At 37.1% G+C, this 23,171-nt stretch overlaps 1 protein-coding gene across 1 annotated transcript; it reads right to left on the bottom strand.

Annotated features, from left to right (window-relative positions):
- Window positions 1-256: 256 nt before the first annotated feature.
- Window positions 257-22,613, bottom strand: LOC146390146 (butyrophilin-like protein 9). Its single transcript, XM_084920766.1, has 6 exons — window positions 22,466-22,613; window positions 8,851-8,883; window positions 3,470-3,796; window positions 2,463-2,744; window positions 807-1,061; window positions 257-426 (listed from the first exon to the last, which is right to left on the bottom strand). The coding sequence occupies exons 1-6, from the start codon at window positions 22,611-22,613 to the stop codon at window positions 257-259; spliced, it is 1,215 nt and encodes a 404-aa protein (XP_084776892.1).
- Window positions 22,614-23,171: the final 558 nt, after the last annotated feature.

Here is a 23,171-nt window from a genome sequence, read left to right as displayed (position 1 = left end):
GAAGCTCTTTACCATCCATGGGGTTACAGTTACACTTTACAGTTTAGAGTAAAACCATACATATTTAATCCCTGTAATATTCTGGATATTTATAATCTGTATATTTGTATATATTAGAGCTATTTCTTATATTTTGTATCTTTGTTATATATTGTATTATTTAATTTCTGTCTGTTACTGTTCTTATTATCTTGGAGCAGGTGTATGCACATAGTTTAATTAAGGATTAATAAACTATTCTTATTCTAATTCCTATTCACCCCAAATCCATCACCCTGAGTCTGTACGCTAAACCAAAGAAAGGTGACCGTGCATTAATGAGTGGCAGAACCACCGTCCAGGATGAGACAACAAACATCCATGAGTACATCAGGAAGATGGACACAACAGATGATGTGCTTAGTGAATACCTCAGGTAGCAGACACCTGAGAAAGAAGGGGAGAAGGGGATGAGATGAGCCATCATGGAAGGACAGGCTGGCGGTACGTACCATCAGCAGATACAAGAAGTACTTTTCAAACCTCTCTACATGAGGTTTGAGAATTTTTCTAAATGTTTAAAGTTTCCTGATTTTGCTCTAAATTAAGTGTCTTCTTAATCTCATCTTTCTGTTTCTGTAACTCTGCCAGTTGTTTCTCGACTTCCGGTTTTCTTTGGGTCATGTTATCATGTATGTGCTGTGTTCTAAGCAGACGGATTTCAATGTTTGCTTGCAGCTCTGAATTTGCTGCATTTTTCTCTATTAATTTGTATTTGCTTTTTGTTATTATTTCTTTCAGATCCATGTATCCCTTTGCTCTGTCACTTTCTGTGTTCTTATCCACTGACTGAAGCTTGTTTTCAATATCCTCCACCTCACCATCCACCATATCCCTTTGTTGTTTGAGTACATTTTTTACTTTCTTCAGTTCATTTTCCTGTTCAATGAGTATATTAACCAGCTCCTCCAGGTCTTTCAGCTCTTCCTCTTTCTGCTGTAGTTCTTCAGACTTCTTGTTTTCTGCCAACAGCTGCTCTTTCTCTTTCTCCTCTGCTTCATCCTTAGTTTGCCTCTTTTTCTCTGCATAAGTACAGAGTTAGTTATGTAAAAGTTGTCTGATGAAAAGGTGTTACACACACCTTGATTAAGTTGTTAATCAAGGGGATTTTAGTTGTTAAAAACTTGAGTTAGTACAGATTTGGTGACACCTAGCAGATAGACCAATATGGTTACCTTTGATTTTGTTTTGTCTCCATATCCACATAACAATGACTGTTGTACAAGTACAAATGAGAAAAACTGCCAAAATAATACTGACACGGAGGGCAGAAGAAGGTGGAACTGCAACACAATCACCTAAAATTAAAAAGACAAGATAATTAAATTCATAATAACTTCCAAAAATGCTCAGACATGCATTCAAATTGTAAATAAAACAGATAATCATTTTATGAGACACTTAGAGCCTATACTTTAAAAGAAATACCAGAAAGAGAACCTGTTGAAACATGAAGGACCTTCCCTGACAAAGACGGCAGCTGATGGCAGCCGATGTTACTCCAAAACCAGTATGTATCATTATGTACCGACTGGCTGGCTTTCACAGATGTCCAAGCTACCACATACATCACTTTACATTACTTTGGACTGTGTGCTGAAAACAGCAGTACAGTTTCCCACGTCTCTTCAATCTATGTTTATTGAGCTCAGATGTTATTTCGATGCAGAAATGAACTGTGTTGACTGAAAATGGTTTTCAGAGTTGTTTCAGACCACAAAAATAATTTTCTCTTCAAAATCTAGACAATTTTTAAGGCACTGCTACTTTGGCCTCTTCCTGCAAGAGAGTTGCTCTCTCCCTCGCTCTCTGTTCCAGGTTTCTACACCTGATTGACACAGCTGAGCAGCATCAAGATCACTTGTGGAGCAGCATAATCCCCCCAGCAGCAAGTGTGTTACTCTCTTTGTCTTTTGGCTACTGAGTCCTGGGAAACATTAGTGCTGTTCTTGCTTTCTTTGATTTGTGCTTTGGAAGCCAATTTTACGATTTAGTCATGGTATTTAGAAGTTAGTGGACGTTTGGTAGGGGTTCTCTGCCATTTCTTTTTTATGTGAACCTTGGAGTTTTTGTTTGTTGTTTTGGCCTTGGAGACCCTGGAGATTAATTTGCTTCCTTTTCCACTCCTACTTAATTTAATCATGTAAAGCTGTAAGAATTTTTAAAAACCGCTAAATAAATTTTGACACACACTTTATTGTTTGTAGTCTGAGCTTATAAACAGCTTGTGCTATTGCCCTTGTATTACACCTCTCATGCCCCATACAGACAAAGTCAGTTTGTAACAGTTTGAATTTATCATTATATCAATTATCCAGTATTGTTCTTTCAGTTTAAGAAAATAGAAATGTTTCTTATATCAAATTTTAAATGAATTTAGATTTGCATTTAATTTCTTTGCAAATTTCAGAAGAAAACATTACCTGAAACATGCATCTGTGTCTCTCTGCTCTGGTTGATATCCCTTTGTTGGACTATACAGTTGACAGTATTTCTGTGTCTCTTCTCCACAGTCACTCTGCTGCTGACAGTATAGAGGTCATCAGGACCTCTGAGGGTCTCTGTAGGTCCAGCAGAGTGGCTGTTTCCATCACTGTCCATCCACAGCAACTCAGGCTCTGGATACCAGCCTGCAGACTTACACTGTAAAGCGACTGCACTCCTGTTTATGTTGACTTCTGCTACTGTAGGTAAGGAAAGTGAACCTGAGGATGGCAAAGATGAGACGTGTTAATGCATTCACAGAACAGTGTATTTGATTAATGATATCAGCAGTAAAACATGTCTTAATCAGTGCGGAAAAAACTTTGACTGCTTTTTTCAAAGCTGACCAATACTTCACTTCCTCTAATTGTAACATACTTGGTAACTCAACCACAACGTGAGAACAGCCATGTGATGTTCCAATAATTTACTCCTGCCAATAGTTTACCTCCAGCACGCTTTTTCACTTCAGCTGTTACTGGAGACGAAAACAAAACATGTTCCAGTGTAGTTGATAAAGTGTAGCGATACTGGGGTGTGATAAAAGAAAAATGAGCAAGGAGTTGGGCCACCAAGCACCATCTGAACGTATCTGACGTAAACTAGAGGAATAAACACCTTCAGTTATTACACCAAATAACACATACTGTCATTTGGTGTTTTGATGATGGTTGTGGAGATCCCTGTCTAACTCAATGGTAAGAAATCTTCCATAGGTGTTCATTTTTGTCTCAGGATAGAAACGTGTAATCACTTAATAAAGGTGATCACATATAAAACAGCTTCATATTAACAGTGACCCTTCCCTGTAAATGCACAATTGGATTCAAACCCTTGCATCCAGACATTCCCAACAGCATAATAAAGGCATTGGATTTCCTAACTACAGGGACAATTATTTGTCATTCATCTGTATCTTGCAGTGTAATGAAAAATGTCTACTTACCAACAAGAAGTTCAATAGTAGATTCTTTGGACTCTGAGGGAAAAAAGCATCTGTATCTGCCATTATCAGAGTGTTTTACTCTAGAGAGTTTCAGTGAAAGGTCTCCCTGCTTCAGTTTCTCAGTGGACAGTGATGTCCTTCCTTTGTAAGATGGGTTTTGATTAACCAGATGGTCTTGACCCTCAAACCACACATGGACAAATCTGGGATCCAGGTCAGGTCTCCCCCACTCCAGAATCTTAGACACAGCATCTGTCGCAGGGTCCAAGTAGCATGGTAAGATGACATCCTCACCAACTACTGTGATTATTTTTTGAGAAGATGTTACTGTCTCAGACTGACCTGAAAGGGCAGGACAAAGTTTTCGTATCTTACAGTCATGTTTATCTAATGTTCTTAGATTATCTGCAGCTTAAGCTTGACTGCTCAGTTTCATTTATATTTTTGTACACCTAACAAATTATAAAATATACACCGTCCATCCATTCGCTTCCGCTTAACCACCACCACTAACCACCATGACACCGTGCTGCCCTAAAATATACACAGACCTCCAAAAATGACATATTTTGTGTAGCGTATTTACTTTAGCTGATAACGTTTGTATAGATGTTACCTGTCCTTATATCTGTCAGAAGGAGTAGGATCACAGTGTGGTGAAAAAAAAAAGTGCATGGTTGACGTTTCAAAGTGGGTTGACCACACTGGGAATTCATCCTGGAGTTCTGGATAAAGAATACAAAGCCCCAAAATTTGAATTACTTAAAAGTATATCATGACTTTAAGACAGCAAAAAGCATAAACAAGTAAAAATATCAGCTGAGATCACCAATAACAGGTGAACAGAAAAATACTGATCATCTTGTAAAATTTAGCCAATGGCATGAAACAAAATACCAATTTGAATACTGATGTAGACTGTGCACTAAAAAAATGCTTTTATTGCAAAGCTAATTATTTTGTTTCCCCTTTTTTTCTGCCACAGACCTTCCTTTGGCAATCTGTGTTTTTGATCAGCAAAACAAATATACTTTAAACCAGATTATACTGGGTAAGTTTATGATAAAAAAACAAAAAAAACTTACCAATACTGCCATTTTGAAAAAGACTGCCATTTTGTGTTAGTTATACGCTTGATCACAAAGTCCAGCACAGCCTGGTAATACATTAACACCAAAAATAAAGGTGGACTAAGACAAGGAAGAAGAAAAGTGTTTAGGTTCTGACATTAAACTACTTCCTGTTTAAGAAAAGAAAGCTTTACTGGTTGGCTGCTATTTTTATGATGGCTAACAGAAGAAAAACTTAAAATATAGTATTTTATATATAATGAAAACTTAGCTAACAAATAAAGTTAACACAGTTTATAAAACAAGAAAACGTGTTTGCAATTTATCTACACAATAAAGAACTACAATAAAGAACCACCATTAGAACTAAAATAAAACTGTATTTAAGTAACATCACACACTTACCGGTTGTTTCTCTGAGTGAGTTTGCACCTGTGTTCAACACGCTACACAGAATCTTCGGCTGTGCTGAACGTGAATAAGGCAAGTGTGTACTTTGACCGCCTGCGTACTCTTTAGTGGAAGGATCTGCTCCAACTATCATAAAATCACAGGCTATGATGTATAATTGTATTTGACAACGGTTGTTCAGCAACACATTTACACTGATTCAGCATGAGAAAGATAATGAGACACCTGATGAAACTTCACTAACACTAAAGTTTTGTTACATATACAGATTTTCCACTGATGTTAAAAAACATAATAATGTAATAAAAACAATGTTGTTTTTTTTATTAAAGGCACAATAAAAATGTATGTGTGGCCATTTCATTTCAATGTCAAGCTCATGATGATGAATGTGCTTGTGTGTGACATGTTCACTGCATTCTTTTTTTGTGTGTTTTTGCTGTTGTTTCTATGTGTCATGGAAAATATTATTCAGTCATTACTGGTGTATGATCTGGTGTATGGTTTTGTCTGCTGTTAAACCCATGCAGTTCATCCACAATGACACAAAGTCACCATGCTGGAGGAATAATCAAAGACTCTTAGGTGCAGTGGCTGGATAGTGAAGCTGTAGGCCTGGTTTATCTGTTCTTTCATTTCTTTCATGGGCCAGTATGGATCAATTCCTCTAGCTCCCTGGACCCTTTTCACTCCTGGCTGCTACCTGTTGCTTGGATCAGGCAGTTTTGCCCCCGTGCCCCTGCCTTCTATACTTGTGCTGGCAAGGAGTGAATCTCCAGAACCTGTGGCCTCTGGTGCGTGCTCCTCTCATTACTGTTGGTTTGGACCTGGCTCCAATCAGGATGGGTCTGGTGAAGGCTGTTAGGGTGAGATTGTAGAATTGTCATTTGTACTTAGAAACATATAATCATTTATGCTTAGAGGTATATAATCATTTGTAGATTGATAGAATGTCTCATCCTAGGAGGTCTGCTAAAACCCTGTGTACCATGAAAAGGGGAGTACGTTCACTCCCTTTCCAGAGTGTTTTGGCATACCTCACATACCTCCTAGGGTCATGAGAGAGGTTGTATCTTCTCTTTCTGATATATGGTATGGCAAATACATCTGTATCTGCTTAAGTATAAGAGCCTTTTGTTTTAGGTGAACTGCTGGACTCGCGGTCACATTTTGACCCACATACACATACACACATAAACACATAAACACACACACACACACACATACACACAGACAGGTATTCTCTGTTCACACACATGCCTGTTTAAGATTCCATATGTTAATGAAACTATGCATATTCATGTAACCACAATAAAAGGAGCGGGAAACTGGCTGAGAGTCCGATGGAGGTCAAGTGGGCGGGACAATGCTTGACCTCAGTCAAGCCTCCCTCGCGTGAGATCACACAAAGAGTTCTGCCTGGTGTCTTTTGTTTTGCTAGTTGCAGTTGGTTGTCTCTGTTGTTCCAGCAATAGGTTTGTGCCTAGACAAACCTAACAAAGGCCAAATCTATAAGGAACAAAACGTTTATCCTTAATGATTTCGTAACTTCCCATATATTGGGTTTTCTCTCTAAACTGTGTGACTTCTTGTATTTAATTCCATGTGGTCTTCAGGTCACAGTGGAGATTTAGCAACCTTTTTCTACTATAAATAGTACCTATTTTCTCTGTCCCTGACTCGCTCACCAATTGCTGTACGCATTTGGGCCTTTGGTCACCTGACTTCCCAGCTGTTACAGGTAGGACTCACATACAAGTCGCTGCTGCCTCTGCCTGAATTGGCTACACTTTTGTTGATTGGTGTTACTAATGTTTTTGTAGAGATCACCTGCGCATTATTTCCCTGAAGCCTTCCATCGATTGCTGGTATGTTATGTTTTTTTTTTGTGCCATTCATTTATTATTTTACTTGGTATTAAACAAGTGTGTTCATAGGTTGTAGCTGCAATTAGGTGACACCGTTTGATTGGTATGCAGCTTCGATTTGTTACGATCTCAGCCTTACTTCTATTGTCTTTTGCTGTAGATGCTAATTGTATGATGCATTGCAGGAAGCCTGGGCCTGATTGGGCGGAGGATAGCTTTATAGTGGGGCTGCTACTACTACACTGTTAGACTTTTCATCGCCACTTTACGGTAACATACTGGCGTCACTGTTGCCAGCGTCATACCGTGACGCCGTGTTACGGTAGCTTACCGTTCTGCAGGATGATACCGTTTTTTGCTGGTGTGGTATAATACTCTTGGACAAATTATGGTAACGCACCGTAGCCTTTTTTACGGTATCTCACTGGCGACAGTGACGCCAGTGAGATACCGTTATGTCGTTATGTCATAAATTACGTTAACAAAGTAACATCATACTGTGATTAAGAAATTGGTATACTACCGTTTATTCACGGTATGTCACTGTAAGCCCGCTGCAAGGTAATAAACTGCAATATATTAACCAGTAACTTACCGTTATCACGCATCATCAGTACCAAAAATATTCATCTCTGCTAGAGGATACCGTGTCCCAACAGGCGGTCATTTACTGTTTAACAGGTCGTAATTTACCGTAATTTCAGTTAACAGTAACATACTGTAAGAGACTGGAGGGTTCCAAAAAAATTGGATGGATGGATGGATGGATAGATAGACACACACACACAAAATATAATTTATGTGCTTTACACCACTTTATTTCAATTCTGATTTTTCCCTGCTGAAATACACATTTCCAAAATCAAAAACTGAAAAGAACTGAAAACATATTTTCATTGAGGAAGCACTTGTTTTTACTAAACCATGTAATCCATTATTTTCTCAGATGGTTGTACAAACAATAACGATATTATGTCATATCCATATCATGGCAGACAACATATGCTCAAGTGTTGGGTTTTCTTAGTTATATTTTGTAGGGTCTTAAACCTACAATGTGAAGTGCCTTGGCATTCATTTTGTTGGCACCATACAAATAAACTGAATTGTAATGAATATAATATCAAGCCCCACACTTCTGCCTTTATATACACTTTGTCCAAAATTCTGGCTCACACCACCAAATCAATGCACAAAACAGGGTCCACAATGACATGGATGAGCGTGTGTGGTGTGAAGGAACTTGACTGACCTGCACTGAACCCTGATCTTGTTCACTGATTTGTAGGGTGAGCCAATACATGTGACAATTAAAGTGTAAGTAGCTGAAATCATTTTTAACAAACGGGTAAAAGAAGGAAAAAAAATCAAAACTGTTGCACTCAAAAAACCTATTGGACAGAGACAGCATCTTGCAAGAGTTGCAAGAGAGCTTGTCTTCATTGTTGTTCGTCTTGTGTAAATGTCCAGAAAGCATGGGCCATGGATCATCTGTGGAGACACAGGTAACAACACATTGGTCACTTAAATTATACAAGAAATTCACTAAAAATGGCAAAAACAGTTACCTAATTTGAAGTTCTCCACTCAAATTCAATAAGGCGCTGGAGGAAAGTTGTGACATGAGGGTTAATGTGAACAACCTTTCGCTTCACAGTGGTCCCAGTCCTTCTGCTTGTCCCAACCTTGGAGGTACATTTTGTTCCCTCTTCAGGGTTTATCCTTACAAAAATCCTTGCACACACTGACTCCTGGTATTCCAGGTTCAATACATAGAATGAACCAAAGAAGACTGACATTGCATCAGCAAAGATGTTCTCTTTGTCCAGCTCAACAATTACACGCCCCTCTGCACTCACCATCCAGCAGGTGGCGGTCATTGAACTTTGTCCTTAAATGTATAGGGGCAACATGTTGTCATTATGCAACATAAAATAATTTCAATACAATAGTCATAAAGCAAATAGCTATGTACAGTTAATTATTAATGGCCTTATGTACATAAGTCCATTTTAACATATTATAATTGTACATAATTGGGAATTATTCTGCACATTAAACACACCTAACAAAGAGTCAGCCCAGTTAAATTACCGGAGATGAATCAACTGTATGGTTATTTTGGAGTTTATAGTTTGTGCTGCTGTTAAACTTTACAGTATTGACTTCAGTATTTCTGCTGTTGGTGTAGCTAGACTACAGTGTTGATCGGTAATATGTAATGTGAAATTTGATATTCTTACTTTGCTGGATTCACTGAGACACATGTCCAACAACCTTGGTTTATAAAGGAAATTACAGAAATTTGAGCTAACAAAACAGAGACTAGATACCTGTGTCCACGAAAAGCTCCTGTGCCAAACAGAAATTTTAATATGGTGTAATCAGCTCTATTTCATGAATGACTTCTTACCAAGCATAATCAACCTTGGGGTGCTTGGCAGGCTTTTAACATGCAAACTGAACAATATAAATGTGCACTGAAGCCACAAAATTTAGAAATACACATAGTTGCAAAAAGTTCAGTGACCAATTACCTTTCCTAAATGACAAAAAATAAGAGTATTGTCAATTGGGACCAATTCCCAGTTTTTACATGATCAAAATTATTCACAAAAGGCTTCAGTAAACAGAAAATGTGTGCCGACAAGAGAACAGTGCAGAAAAATGAAGATATTTGAGCTCGACGCTTTAATGGGTTTAACATGACTTAGTCAGCACTCCGCACCGTACAGGTAGTACAAGCACACCTGAAAACACTGACCAGCTAACAGCTTTAAGCATTTGGGCGCAACCTCGGTAGTTCACCGATTCACCTGTTGCAAACGTCCAAGTTTCTATCAAGTCTCATAAATCCATTGGCAACTATTACCTAACTAGTCTTCTGAGTCTCCACATTCATAGATATTGACATTTTGTCTTAGCATTTGAATGAAAATATCCTGGTAGGGTAGCTTAAAAGTCAAAACAAACAGTAATAAGAACGCATTTCGGACTTCTCTCGAATAAGTGAAAAAAACACTTACCTTCAGACTGATTAGCAGGTTCCGATCCAACTTTAATGTGTCCCATGTCAGTCCGTTTTAGGGAAAAGTGTAAAGTGCTTTCATTTAATTTTGAGATACTCCCGCATGGACGAGCAATTTCGAGTCTAGCAGAGTTATCACGAATAGCATATGATCTTCAGATATAATCCAATCAACCTTGCATTTAACCCGATTGAACATCCAGTTACCTCTGACTACCTCTAAGTTGCACATGTTAACGGTCTCATCATCACTCTGTGCTGCAGCGAACTGGATCTATGGCACAGAATAGTTGATGATCATGTTGTTCTCCTGCTTTGCAGCTTTGTTTGAGTCTGAATTGCAGCTTAAACGTGCAAAACTAAGAGAAGCAGATCAATATTTTCTTCTTGTTGTTATTTAATGGTGGTTGGCAACCAGCGAAAGGAGCATTAACCACCTCGAGCAATATTTTCTATCCCCATTGTTGTTTTGAAAGTGAATACCCGACGTGTGCGTCATACGTCACGTTGTACGTCAGGTGAAGGTGTGGTGTCGGCTATCGCACCTGTCACATTAAAAAGCTTTAAAAACGTAACAATCGCTTTAAAAACATAACCCAACGCGCTAAACTGTGATAATGTGTTACATTATCACGTATATCCAGGACATCTCTTCTGAACCAAGACGAAGTGGTGCTACAAAGGAATTATTTCTTCAGGAGAGTGCATTTAATAGCAGTCTGGCCTGCAACAAAATGCACCGCTAAAAATACAGTTTCTGATGTCCCAGAATTTATTAATTTTGAGAGTGAAGTTGTAGGACTGATGCTGGTTAGTGGTGTAGGTTTCATGGATGTGACACCTTAACTTGTGTAAAATGATGACCAGAGCATATTATTAGGTTAGTTCACTGTAGTTAAGCAGAGGTGTCTTAAAAAGTACCATCTTATACAAAACAAATGAAGGTCCAGTATAAGAAAGAATAAGAAGAGAAAAAAAGGAACAGCCTGCTAAATGAAGTCATTTTTAAACATTACTCTAAATGTAGGCATTAGTTTTTGTTGCTGGCCATACAAAAAATAAGTATACTTCAATTATATTTCCCAAGTATACCTTACCTAGTACGTATACTTATAATGCTTCTTGGGACTATATTGACCGCCGTTTTAGTACATAACAGTATTCTTGAAATTAACTTTTAGATGTACTCTTTGTTCACCATAATTGTACTAGCATAATGTCATAATGTCTACAAGAGCATAATTAAAATATAGACTCTATCACAATACTAACCTTACAAGTATACTATTAATTAATAGTATTAATAATGTTTCATATTGTTTGAATAAACAAATACATTTATTAATATATGAGGTTCCATTCAGTTCAAGGAATTAAATTTTAGTGTGGCTGCAACTTACTCCTTAAGTTAAAAATTGTGCTGTATATTGTTGTTTATATGTTATACTACTTTCACAGTGAATCGCATTTTACAGTAATACATTCTGAATGAGGATTTAAGTAATTACTCTTAGATCTACAGTAGAAAACAACAGAAATCCGGATGGTGTAATAGTATAATCTCAGTAACATCACCAATTGTTACATTTGCTGTATTTTACAGCTGTTTCCATGAGTACGGTGAGTTACCGTAAAAATAATGTAATCTCATGGAATTTTCCCACAATTACATGCAAATTACAGTACTAAACTGCAAACATCCTTTAGAGTTTTTTACTGTTGATTTTGCATTACTAAGCTATGGAAATTACTGCAAAGGCTAACAGTGTACTCTGGGCAACATTTACAGAAGTGCTGCTGCTTTGCCTTTTTGGATTCCTTTTTTTGCCTTGTGTCCATTTTTGCTTTTTTGTGTTCTTTTTGAAGGTTACATTTATTTTGGTTTTGTACATTTGGTTTCCCAATATTTTCATTTGTCGATTATTTTTTACATTTTTAAAAACATTTTTTTGTCTGTGTCACACCACTGTAAGACGGAGGCAGTTTTTCTAGTTGCAGATCACTATTTTTTTTGTGTTTTGGTTTTTGTTTGAATACATTAACACAGTTTGTTTATTTTATTCAGAAGTAGGAGGCTTAAAGTGGAAGGGACTGGGTGCCTTGGTGGTGGGACCTTCTGTGTGCTGTGCTCATTTATGCACCCTTGGTTTTAGCTGCGTCATAATGTGAGTGTGTGTATGAAGGTGAGCTGCACGTATGAGTTGGTGATTTTTCTAGATCTGCCCTCATCTGGCATGCCAGTCACCCACTGGTAAGGCACAGCTCTGAATTTTACAGCACATGTACAACCGATTCATTGGCTCTTTCCATCAGGCAGGCTCCTTCACTTTCTGATTCGAAATCTTGTTAGAAAGACATTTTTAATCTCTGGCCTTCAAAGTGTAATATGTTGACTAACTTCTACAGCTCTTACGTTTAATTCAATTTAAATAATTTCAATTTAATTCAATCTATTTAGTGCCAAATCACCTTGAGTTGCCTCAATGTATTTGCATTATAAGGTAACGAGCCTACAATATTAGAGAGAAAATCCCAACAATCAGATAACTCCCAATGAGCAAGTACTTCATAGCTTTTAACCAGAGAAAACTACCAGCAGAACCAAGGGCAGCCATATGCTGCAACCAGTCATGAATGAGAAAAGAGAGACAAGACAAAAGACACACTGTGGAGCAGTAAGCCAGAAATTAATATTAACTAATGATTAATTGACGAGTAATGTATAAACTAGGGCTGGGTATCGATTTAATTCTGATTCATGAGGTCCCGATTCGATTAGATTTGAATCGAGGAAATTTTGCCCTAGACAGTCAGAAATATTATAATTCTGATCATTTATCAGTACATATCCATATTTTTATATCTATAAATAGAAAGCTGACACTTGTGAGACTTTATCAGAGGTGTAAGTATCACAGCAGATGCCTTTGTGTCAAAGTAACTGATGACAGAAACAGAACAACATGAAGGAGATTTTCCTGGCCTGGCTTTTTATAGCGGATAACCTTAAAAATATTCTGCAGTGGAACAAAAACTGAAGGAAACCATGCTGCTGAAGTGAAACAGAGCAACGTTAGAGAGGTTTAATTAGAGACACAGCTAAGCGTTTTGCAATTTGCAAGTTTTGCAAGTTAAAATTTCTTTATTATTGAACAGCAGAAATGAGGCTTTTTTGTCAGAATTTAGTTAAATAAAAAAAAAAAAACTGCAGCTGACAGCGCTGTAAATAACGGTAGACTGGCGGGTAATAAGCAAGTGAATAATGCAGAAAACAGAGATTTTTAGACGGAAAATTGTTCTTGAAGTACACTGAGCGAGAGAGAGAGAGCTGTGCAGGAAGTGTGATTTTTATCGTGGTGGAAGCAAAACAGGAAAAGTAAGAGGGAATTCATGACCATGTTTATGTGAATAAGATGAATAAGACCAGGAGAGAAAGAAAGAAGTGAAACAATACAAAAATTATCGAATACAATAAATAACAGCAAAGCAGAAAATAAATCTTTTCTGATGTATTAATCATATATTTTAATGTATTAATCACATACTTTAATCATATCACTTTAGTAATAGTAATAGTACTTTCTCACTCCTGACACCAGTTGTATGCAATTGTATGTGGAATTTTATCACAAGTGGGCCCTAAGTTTTATTCCACCTTCACAGTGGACCCATTGTAGACTTCCTGCTCTTTGGGAGGTGGCACCAAGCAGAAAACAAGGTCATAATTCTCTCTGTGAGGGAAGAGGTTTTAAGGATGGGGCTGATGGTATAGCCCCCTGTGAGATGAGCTAACATGTAAGAGCTTTGGAATGTCTTTGTCTGTCTCTGTATATAAACAGGCGGCCACAATTCAGAGATTATCCTAGCGTTCTGGCTGGGATGCTTGTCTCCACATTGCAATGTGTTTACATATATAAACACACACACACACATATATACATATATATATATATATATATATATATATATATATATATAGGGAGAGACAGAGAGAGAGAGAAAATAGAGAAAATATACAGGGAGTGCAGAATTATTAGGCAAATGAGTATTTTGTCCACATCATCCTCTTCATGCATGTTGTCTTACTCCAAGCTGTATATGCTCGAAAGCCTACTACCAATTAAGCATATTAGGTGATGTGCATCTCTGTAATGAGAAGGGGTGTGGTCTAATGACATCAACACCCTATATCAGGTGTGCATAATTATTAGGCAACTTCCTTTCCTTTGGCAAAATGGGTCAAAAGAAGGACTTGACAGGCTCAGAAAAGTCAAAAATAGTGAGATATCTTGCAGAGGGATGCAGCAGTCTCAAAATTGCAAAGCTTCTGAAGCGTGATCATCGAACAATCAAGCGTTTCATTCAAAATAGTCAACAGGGTCGCAAGAAGCGTGTGGAAAAACCAAGGCGCAAAATAACTGCCCATGAACTGAGAAAAGTCAAGCGTGCAGCTGCCAAGATGCCACTTGCCACCAGTTTGGCCATATTTCAGAGCTGCAACATCACTGGAGTGCCCAAAAGCACAAGGTGTGCAATACTCAGAGACATGGCCAAGGTAAGAAAGGCTGAAAGACGACCACCACTGAACAAGACACACAAGCTGAAACGTCAAGACTGGGCCAAGAAATATCTCAAGACTGATTTTTCTAAGGTTTTATGGACTGATGAAATGAGAGTGAGTCTTGATGGGCCAGATGGATGGGCCCGTGGCTGGATTGGTAAAGGGCAGAGAGCTCCAGTCCGACTCAGACGCCAGCAAGGTGGAGGTGGAGTACTGGTTTGGGCTGGTATCATCAAAGATGAGCTTGTGGGGCCTTTTCGGGTTGAGGATGGAGTCAAGCTCAACTCCCAGTCCTACTGCCAGTTTCTGGAAGACACCTTCTTCAAGCAGTGGTACAGGAAGAAGTCTGCATCCTTCAAGAAAAACATGATTTTCATGCAGGACAATGCTCCATCACACGCGTCCAAGTACTCCACAGCGTGGCTGGCAAGAAAGGGTATAAAAGAAGAAAAACTAATGACATGGCCACCTTGTTCACCTGATCTGGACCCCATTGAGAACCTGTGGTCCATCATCAAATGTGAGATTTACAAGGAGGGAAAACAGTACACCTCTCTGAACAGTGTCTGGGAGGCTGTGGTTGCTGCTGCACGCAATGTTGATGGTGAACAGATCAAAACACTGACAGAATCCATGGCTGGCAGGCTTTTGAGTGTCCTTGCAAAGAAAGGTGGCTATATTGGTCGCTGATTTGTTTTTGTTTTGTCTTTGAATGTCAGAAATGTATATTTGTGAATGTGGAGATGTTATATTGGTTTCACTGGTAAAAATAAATAATTGAAATGGGTATATATTTGTTTTTTGTTAAGTTGCCTAATAATTATGCACAGTAATAGTCACCTGCACACACAGATATCCCCCTAAAATAGCTAAAACTAAAAACAAACTAAAAACTACTTCCAAAAACATTCAGCTTTGATATTAATGAGTTTTTTGGGTTCATTGAGAACATGGTTGTTGTTCAATAATAAAATTATTCCTCAAAAATACAACTTGCCTAATAATTCTGCACTCCCTGTAGGAACAATTGAGTATGAAATGACAAAGCTTGTGGACAGACTCTAAAACCTATAGTTTCTTGCATTCAACAGGCTAAACTTTGAGGATTAAATGAATGCTGATACTCTTTTCCAGAGTACTGTTTGGTTAGTGCATACTAACCGACTAAAGCTGGGCATACAATGTGCGATTTTTTCAGTCACGTTATTCAGCTCCTGCTCAAACTGTACGATTGAATTTCAGGGGTTAGAAGTTCATAGGTCACGATGCAGGGTCTCACACTATACGGCCCGATGCTTTGATGAGCTCACACTGTGCGTCCATAAAATGAAGCCAGATCACACGCTGCACTGCCGTGCTACTCTGTTTTTTCACTTCCATTTCGGTGTTTGTGCGTGCGCAGTGTGAGAGGTTTTGTTGATACCCTCACGGCGGGCGACAGGATTTCAAACAGGTTTGATTTTCTTATGACCAAATGACTGATGATCAGGAGCTGGTCGTGGGGTGTTAATTGCTTCTTAGCACGAACACGTAGCAGCTCGTTCAGCAGTAGACTTTTACACCCACAGTGTAGGAAGGAGCACTACCGCAGGTCATTATTACCAGCAGCTGTCAGACTCTATAATGCAGCTTAACATTCTTTTGGTCATCTTACTCAGTGGCGGTCCTAGCCTGTTTGGCAACCCCTCCCCATTTCTTCTTGGTAGGTCTTAAAGGGTTAAGACCTACCAAAGAACCAAGTCCGCCAGAGCTTATATTATATTTTTACATGCTGTAGTGCCATTTTTGGGAGCATTTCAAGTTGCTATACATCAATACAACTGTTGTAGCCCATATTTTAATAATATGTATGCATTAAGTCCATAGTAACTACATTAATTGCAAAAAAGTGCAATAAACTACAAAAAAATTGAAAATTGTTTTTGTTTTTTTTACATAAATTTCTACTTGGAGAAATTTAAGAGGCTTATCCCTCAAAACTTTAAAAACAAAAAAGTTGCAAAAAATAGTTTACACCAACAGGAAATTTATTTTGAGTGTCTTCATAGTTTTATTTTTGAGATACAGCAATTTTTATATACTGCAGAAAAAACGAAAAACAATCCTATGATGCAAATCTGCAAAGAAAACAGCATGTGCATCAAAATAAACTATTTCCAGCAGCGCAATTTGAGTTCTAAGCATCTCAGAAACTATTCAGAAAAGCATAAAGTCAAACATGACTTATAAAAAATCCAGTATAGGCTTTTAAGGCCTACAAATAAAAAGAACTACATTTTCCACGAAAATGACGTCACTTCCGGTTTCGGCCAGGAAATGGCGGACATGCGATCGTTTGTGCTGAAGTTTGTTTCAATGTGAGAAGTGTTACGAACAGCTGATTGGATTGGCAAAGCATGTTTCTGGAATATTATGTTTTTGTTGCTGCAAGTGCTTTTTATGCAGTTTTTGCAAAGCTATATGTGGAAGGAAACTGTGACCTAGGACAAGCTGATGGCATAAGATGTAAGTACAACTCCTCCGATTTCATATGCAAAAAAAATTATTGCGCTAGCTTACGTGGTTCCGGTTCTACAGGGATTTAAAAATAGTTATGCAAAACGGAGCGTGCCAGCTCTGACTGGCTTTAAAGGGTTAAAGGGTTAAGGACAATCCCTTCACATGGCACAGAAGAGGCTGGAGTGCAGAGAAACTGGTAGAGATGCAGTTATACAGTCTAACTGGGCCCCACAAACTATCAGATAAAGAGAATAAATAAATTAAATTGCTGCACATTTTGCAGACTAACAGTTTAAAATTATTTAAAACATAAAAAATATATTTTTATAACAATAAATGTAAAGAGTCAAATAGAAGTCTTTCTAAAGTTATTTAATGATATTTATATTATGAAAAGCAGATTTTTGACATTTTAAGTTTTTCCCGTTGTCAGATAAAATAAACACACACAAAACAAAAGCAAACAACAAGAACACAAAGCTGGAAAACCCACCCGATTGACCAAAATCAACTAAAAATACTCCCACACAACAGAAACTCCTCTATTCCTCGCTGGCTCCAAATCTCTCAGTAGAAATATCAGTGGTTCGCTATCTGTCACCATCAAAACACTCCACAAATCCCGCGAATGGTTCACCTGCTTATAAACCATTGAATCAGACACCGAAACAGTTAGGCTCTAAATGAAGCTTCGGATGTCACTGATCACGTGACTCTGGCCAAACGAATCAAGCTTCGACACAGTGCTTCTGAGGCAGTGTGTTGATTTTTTTGACACATACACCGGAGCTTCAGCTTCAAGCGAGCCATCACTAATTAGCCCTTGATGAAAACTTTTAAAGGTTCTCACAGATTTTTCTTTTATATAACTTGTGTATAAAAGAATGCAACGAAAAAGGCAGCAAGCGATATAGTTCCTCCTACGTGGGTTCTAAAAAAAAAAAAAAAAAAAAAAAGTAAAATTGATGTAATATTACAGAGATCATCACAATGCTCTTACATGAGAAATAAATAAATAAATAATTTATTTAAAATAAATAAATAATTTGTTTATTTGTTAGTGTCTATAGTTATACAATGTGTGAGCAGCTGCTTTACTAAAGAACAGTGTGTATATACTATCTGTTGTACTATATATTTTGTCTCAGTACCCTGTTTTCCACCACTAGAAGTTACTACAAATGAAAAAAATATGATAAAAATAAAAACTAATAAAATAAAAGACACAAAGAAAAAAAATACAATTAATGAAGAGTATAACCATTAAGGCTGTCTGACATTTAACCACATCAGACTGCCAGGGATAATATTTAATCTGAGAATGAAAAGTATATTGCAGCAAAAGCACACTTTCATTTTCACTCTCTTTATCAGGACTAACCTTTAATCATAATAACAAATAAAGTAAATGAACACACCAGAGATAACATATATTTGTTTACAACTTCTTTAAATAAAACTTAAGATATTTGTAAAACCACCTTATGCACTTTTTACTTTCACTTCTGCTTTTTAAAAACAACTTGGTTAGGTTTCAGTAATCACAGTGGTGTCATCGTCCCTGTGCCTCTCCGGCTGGCTCATGTTGGCCACAGGTTTATTTTGTTTTATCTCTCTCTCTCCTGCTTGCCTGGGCGGAGCTCACTGTGGGCTCTCGCTCTTGGCCCATGCACCTGCGGTGATTACAACACCTGTCACTGATCTGCTAGCGTTCCCTTTACCTGTTTAACGCTGTGGCACGAAGCAGTCGGCACTGGATTGTTGAAGCTCCCGTGTTCGTGCTCTCAGCTCTCCTTCTAAAAAGACTCTCGGTGTTTATTGGCGTATTGAATCTAATCGAGCTCTCTGTTTTTAGATCTCCCTGGAACTGGTGGTGGACCTTTACCTGTGATCCCTGAGCGTGTCGGCATAAGTGGGAATCGGAGGGAGAGTGGGTGAGGAGAAGTGAGTCTTCGAGAGAAGAGGCGTGGCGGAAATTGGACTGTGTGAAAAGCGAGCATGGATTCCCTCCCTTCCATCCCCTGGAGCCCTGGACCCCTTCCCCTCTCACTGTATATACATATCACTGTGGTTTCACTTTGCGTCAATAAATTGTCATCCTTTTGCTTGCCAGAACGCTGTCTGCGCTTGAATCCATCCGTTAGCCATGACAAGTGCTTTGCTCTAAAACATTTCAATTAACTGGATCTCCTCCATGCCTGCTTCATGTCCTGGGGTGCAGGCCTATGGCTCCCCACTCCTTCTATTAGACAGGTGCACACTGGTGTTTACACCTGAACACCTCATAGACAAAAAATATTGTGGTTGGCTGCTGCTTCTAAACATATCGTGCCTTGTGTGCTGCTCAGTAACATTCAATATTTGTTAATCACTGTTATTTATGATGGGGGGTTGGGGGAGGAAGAAAGTATAAAAGACAAACTATAGCAGAGAGGTAGAGATTAATAATAACTAATGATTGAATGATGAGCAGTATAGAGATATAGAGAGAGTGAAAAGAAGTGAGTGAAGAAGAAATGCTCAGTGCATGAGCCAATGAAAAGAAGCCAGTATGGAAGAAATATGCTCTGTCTTTCTCTGTCAGTATTCATGCTGCAACATTTTAGATCAGCTGAATGTTTTTTAGGGAATCTTTAGAACAACCTGATCATATTGGTTTATAATGACCCAGCCTCAAAATAATAAATACACCAACTATTGTCAGCATCACTCTGCAACAGGATTTTTGTAATTTTACAAAAATAAAAAAAAAAAAACAATGTAATTTTGCTCTCTGGCCTCTGTTTGTCTTTTATTTTTGGTTTTATAGTACAGTATGTTGATGAGTCCTGTTTAAGTGTTATGGTAAATGAAGAGCAAAGAAGATGTTTATTCTGTTTCTGTTAAACTCCATACATGCATACAAAGAAATGTATTAAATGATTAGCAGAGTATCATTGAAAGGTAATCACAACACAAAACATATGGTAATTCATAAAGGAACAAAATCAAATTTGTATGTAGAGCAAATAAAAAAGCATAAAACCCAGAAATCACCATTAAAATATCACACACATGCATACATACATACAATGTATTTTGTCCTGTTTTTATTTCATGTGTTACTTAGTTTGATTAAAAACACGATTTTAAGATATTTGTTTATTCAAATAAGTTGAGTAATATGGATTAATCCAGAGATAGAAAAAAAAACAAAAAAACTCTTTCTGACTGAAAAAATCTTCTCTGAAATATATTTACTGGGGTTTGTCTTTGTTCACTTTCTCATTTTTGTTTTTCATGTACTATATTTACATATTTTTAATCAACTTATTTTTTAACCAACTTTAACTTTTTTTAAACCCACGGTGTGGGACGGAGAGATTTCGCAGGTCTTTCCTCCCCATTGCTGTGAGCCTCTACTACAAAGAGTTTTGCAGCTGATCAAACACACACAAACCCACACATGTGCAATAAGACTAAGTGCAATACTCTTTTCTGACAAAGTTGTATTTTTACTCAGTTGTATATAGCATTTGTATTCTATTTTTATCCTATTGTATATTTTATTTTATTCTATTGTATATAGTATTTTATTTTGTTATATTTTATTTTCTACAGTTGTGTACAGTATATTGTTCTTATTGTATTCCAGTGTTCTCTAATTTTTTCTATGTGACTTTGCACTGTCCACTTTCTGCTGTGACAAAACAACTTTCCCACGTGTGGGACTAATGAAGGTTATCTTATCTTATCTTATCTTATCTTTTAGTTACTACAGCTCTGCATGTCATCCCTGTATTTGAAAATTGGTACCAATACACCAAAATTTCCCATTCCTCGGGCATCCTCTCAACTCCCCAAGACTGTGTTAAATAAGCTGTTCAAAAAGCTGTCCTATAGTACTTCTTCCTTTCACTCAGCACACTCTAATCTTTATATGTTTATCCTAAAGTGAGTCAATATCTGTCTGTCTTTTGTAGATTAGTCTTGTTAGTAACTCATATAATTGCTTTTTTTTTTTTAAGAAATGTTTATTGTTGAATTTCTACTGTTGATTTTTACTTACTGAAAATTTTCTAATTAATGTTTATGTTGATAAATTTGGGTTTTAATATTCTATTTGATTTTCCTTTCCAAGCCACGTATAGCCACATATAGTTTATATGTTTATTTTTTTAAAATTAAGAATACCTATTAATTTTATTCTGCTTATCCAACTCAGGGTTGGGAAGTACTGAAGCCTAAATCAAATAACTAATACATGACTGAAGTACAGACTTTCAGTTTTAATTCTTAAAAAAATATGTAACAGTTTTGAAATTATAGTCATTTTTATAAACAGTCCATTGTTTCAAAAGGCTTGATATGAACTGGATAATTTAGTGATAAGCAATTTCAAAAAAGTTACATGGTTTATTAAAATAATCAAATTACAGCATTTACATTTATGTTAGACTACTTTTAATTAACTGCTTTAGCCCACTTACAATGAAAATGTAAAAAAAATCTAGTCATTGACCTGTGTAGTAAGTTAGCACTATTGGAAGTAAAAAATAACTTGAACTCCGATTTTGAAAACACAACACACACACACACACACACACACATATATATATATATATATATATATATATATATATGTATACATATGTATGTGTGTATATATATATATATATATATATATATATATATATATATATATACAGCCAGTCACTTACTGACTAACACTGCAAAACAGAATTGTTGAAGTTTTCATTTTAATTTCAATTCATTTTTTGTGCGCAACGCAGATTTTCTGTGCGCAGAGACCATGCCAGCAGTGCGCAATTGCACACATGCGCAGCTTAGAGGGAACATTGCTTGTGGGGTCTCATTTTAAAACCTAATAGGTATTATTGTCACTGAACAGTGTAGTAATTTTTGTGTGATAATCCGTTGTGTTTAGAACAACAGTGCAGTTCCCCTTGTTGGCTGGTAATATGGTGATGTTTCTTCCAAAAGGGCTTAAAATCTGGGACTCTCCACCAATTGGTCTTAGAACTGAAGAGTTTTCTCAGATGATCATCTTCAAGGAACTTAAAGAAGTCCAAGTACGTTTCTTTCCAAGCTCTTTAGATTATTTCATCTACAGACTTTTGAGCCCCTGAAAACAAGGCACTGTTTATAAGAATGACATGGAAATTTATTTTGTTAAACCATTTGAATCAAGGTTAAATTCTGCACTTAAATCACATGTTGGTTGTTTGGTTAAAAATCTACCGCAGTGTTATTGCTTGTTAGTAAAATAAACAGTCATGTAGCAAATGATTTCTTTCTCACTACTCTGTGTGAAAATGAACCATATCACTCTGACTTTCTACATGCTCAGTGACAATTAATCACATCCAAAAGCTACTTTTGTCTTCCTTTCTGTCATTCTGCTCATTATATCCCCTGTTTGTTGCAGCTGTTTCTCCATGTTCAGTTGTAGATTCTCAAGTTCTTCCTTTTTCTTCTCCAGTTTACGCTGAACACTTAATAGACTTTGTTTTTCCTCCAAGTATATTTCTGTTTTGTTAGTCTCTTTTTCTTTCTCACTCCTCGCTATGTTATTCTCTACCAGACAAAGCTTCTCTTTGTTATCTGCCAGCTCTTTATTTGTCTCCTCTAACAGTTTGAATTCCTCCTTCTGCTGGAGATGTCCCCTCTTCAGTTCCTTCATTAGAGCGATAAGCTCTGACAACATGTACGCTTCTTCTTCTTCATGGTAAAAAGAAACATTAAATTCAAGATAAATACAGATTAAAGCATTTAATAAAATAAAAGTTTTTTAAATTATTGTGTATTAGACATAGAATGCAGCAAATACAGAGAAAAGTCTGAAAATGGCAGAACAAAACTGAACATTATATTTGATACTTACTATTTCTTGACTTTTTGTATTTCAAGATTGTCCAGATAACTCCAAAACATAAAAGGCCAGAAGAGAAAAGGAAAACACTACTAAATGCAACATCAATGATATCGTAGGTGTAAATACATGGGGGGCAGACCGTACCTGAAATGGTAAAATACATAAATAATGGTTTAAAAAAATAATAATTAAGAGAACAGACTATCAAAATATATAATCAAAATTTAAATAAAAAGGCCAGCACAAAACAGAATACGTACCACTCTCCATTTGGGCATTTCTTGTGTCAGTTTGATCCTCCTCATCACTTTTGAAATTTATTGGCATAATCGCTGATCCTGGGGGGGGGGGATTCATTATGCGTCATGTTATTTATGAATGCAATAGGGA

The sequence above is a fragment of the Perissodus microlepis genome, chromosome 3 (genome assembly GCF_051167445.1).
Source record: "Perissodus microlepis isolate ML-2025 ecotype Zambia chromosome 3, ASM5116744v1, whole genome shotgun sequence".
NCBI lineage: Eukaryota > Metazoa > Chordata > Actinopteri > Cichliformes > Cichlidae > Perissodus > Perissodus microlepis.
The sequence above is the reverse complement of the archived record's forward strand: the minus strand, read 5'-3'. Positions and strand labels throughout refer to the sequence as shown.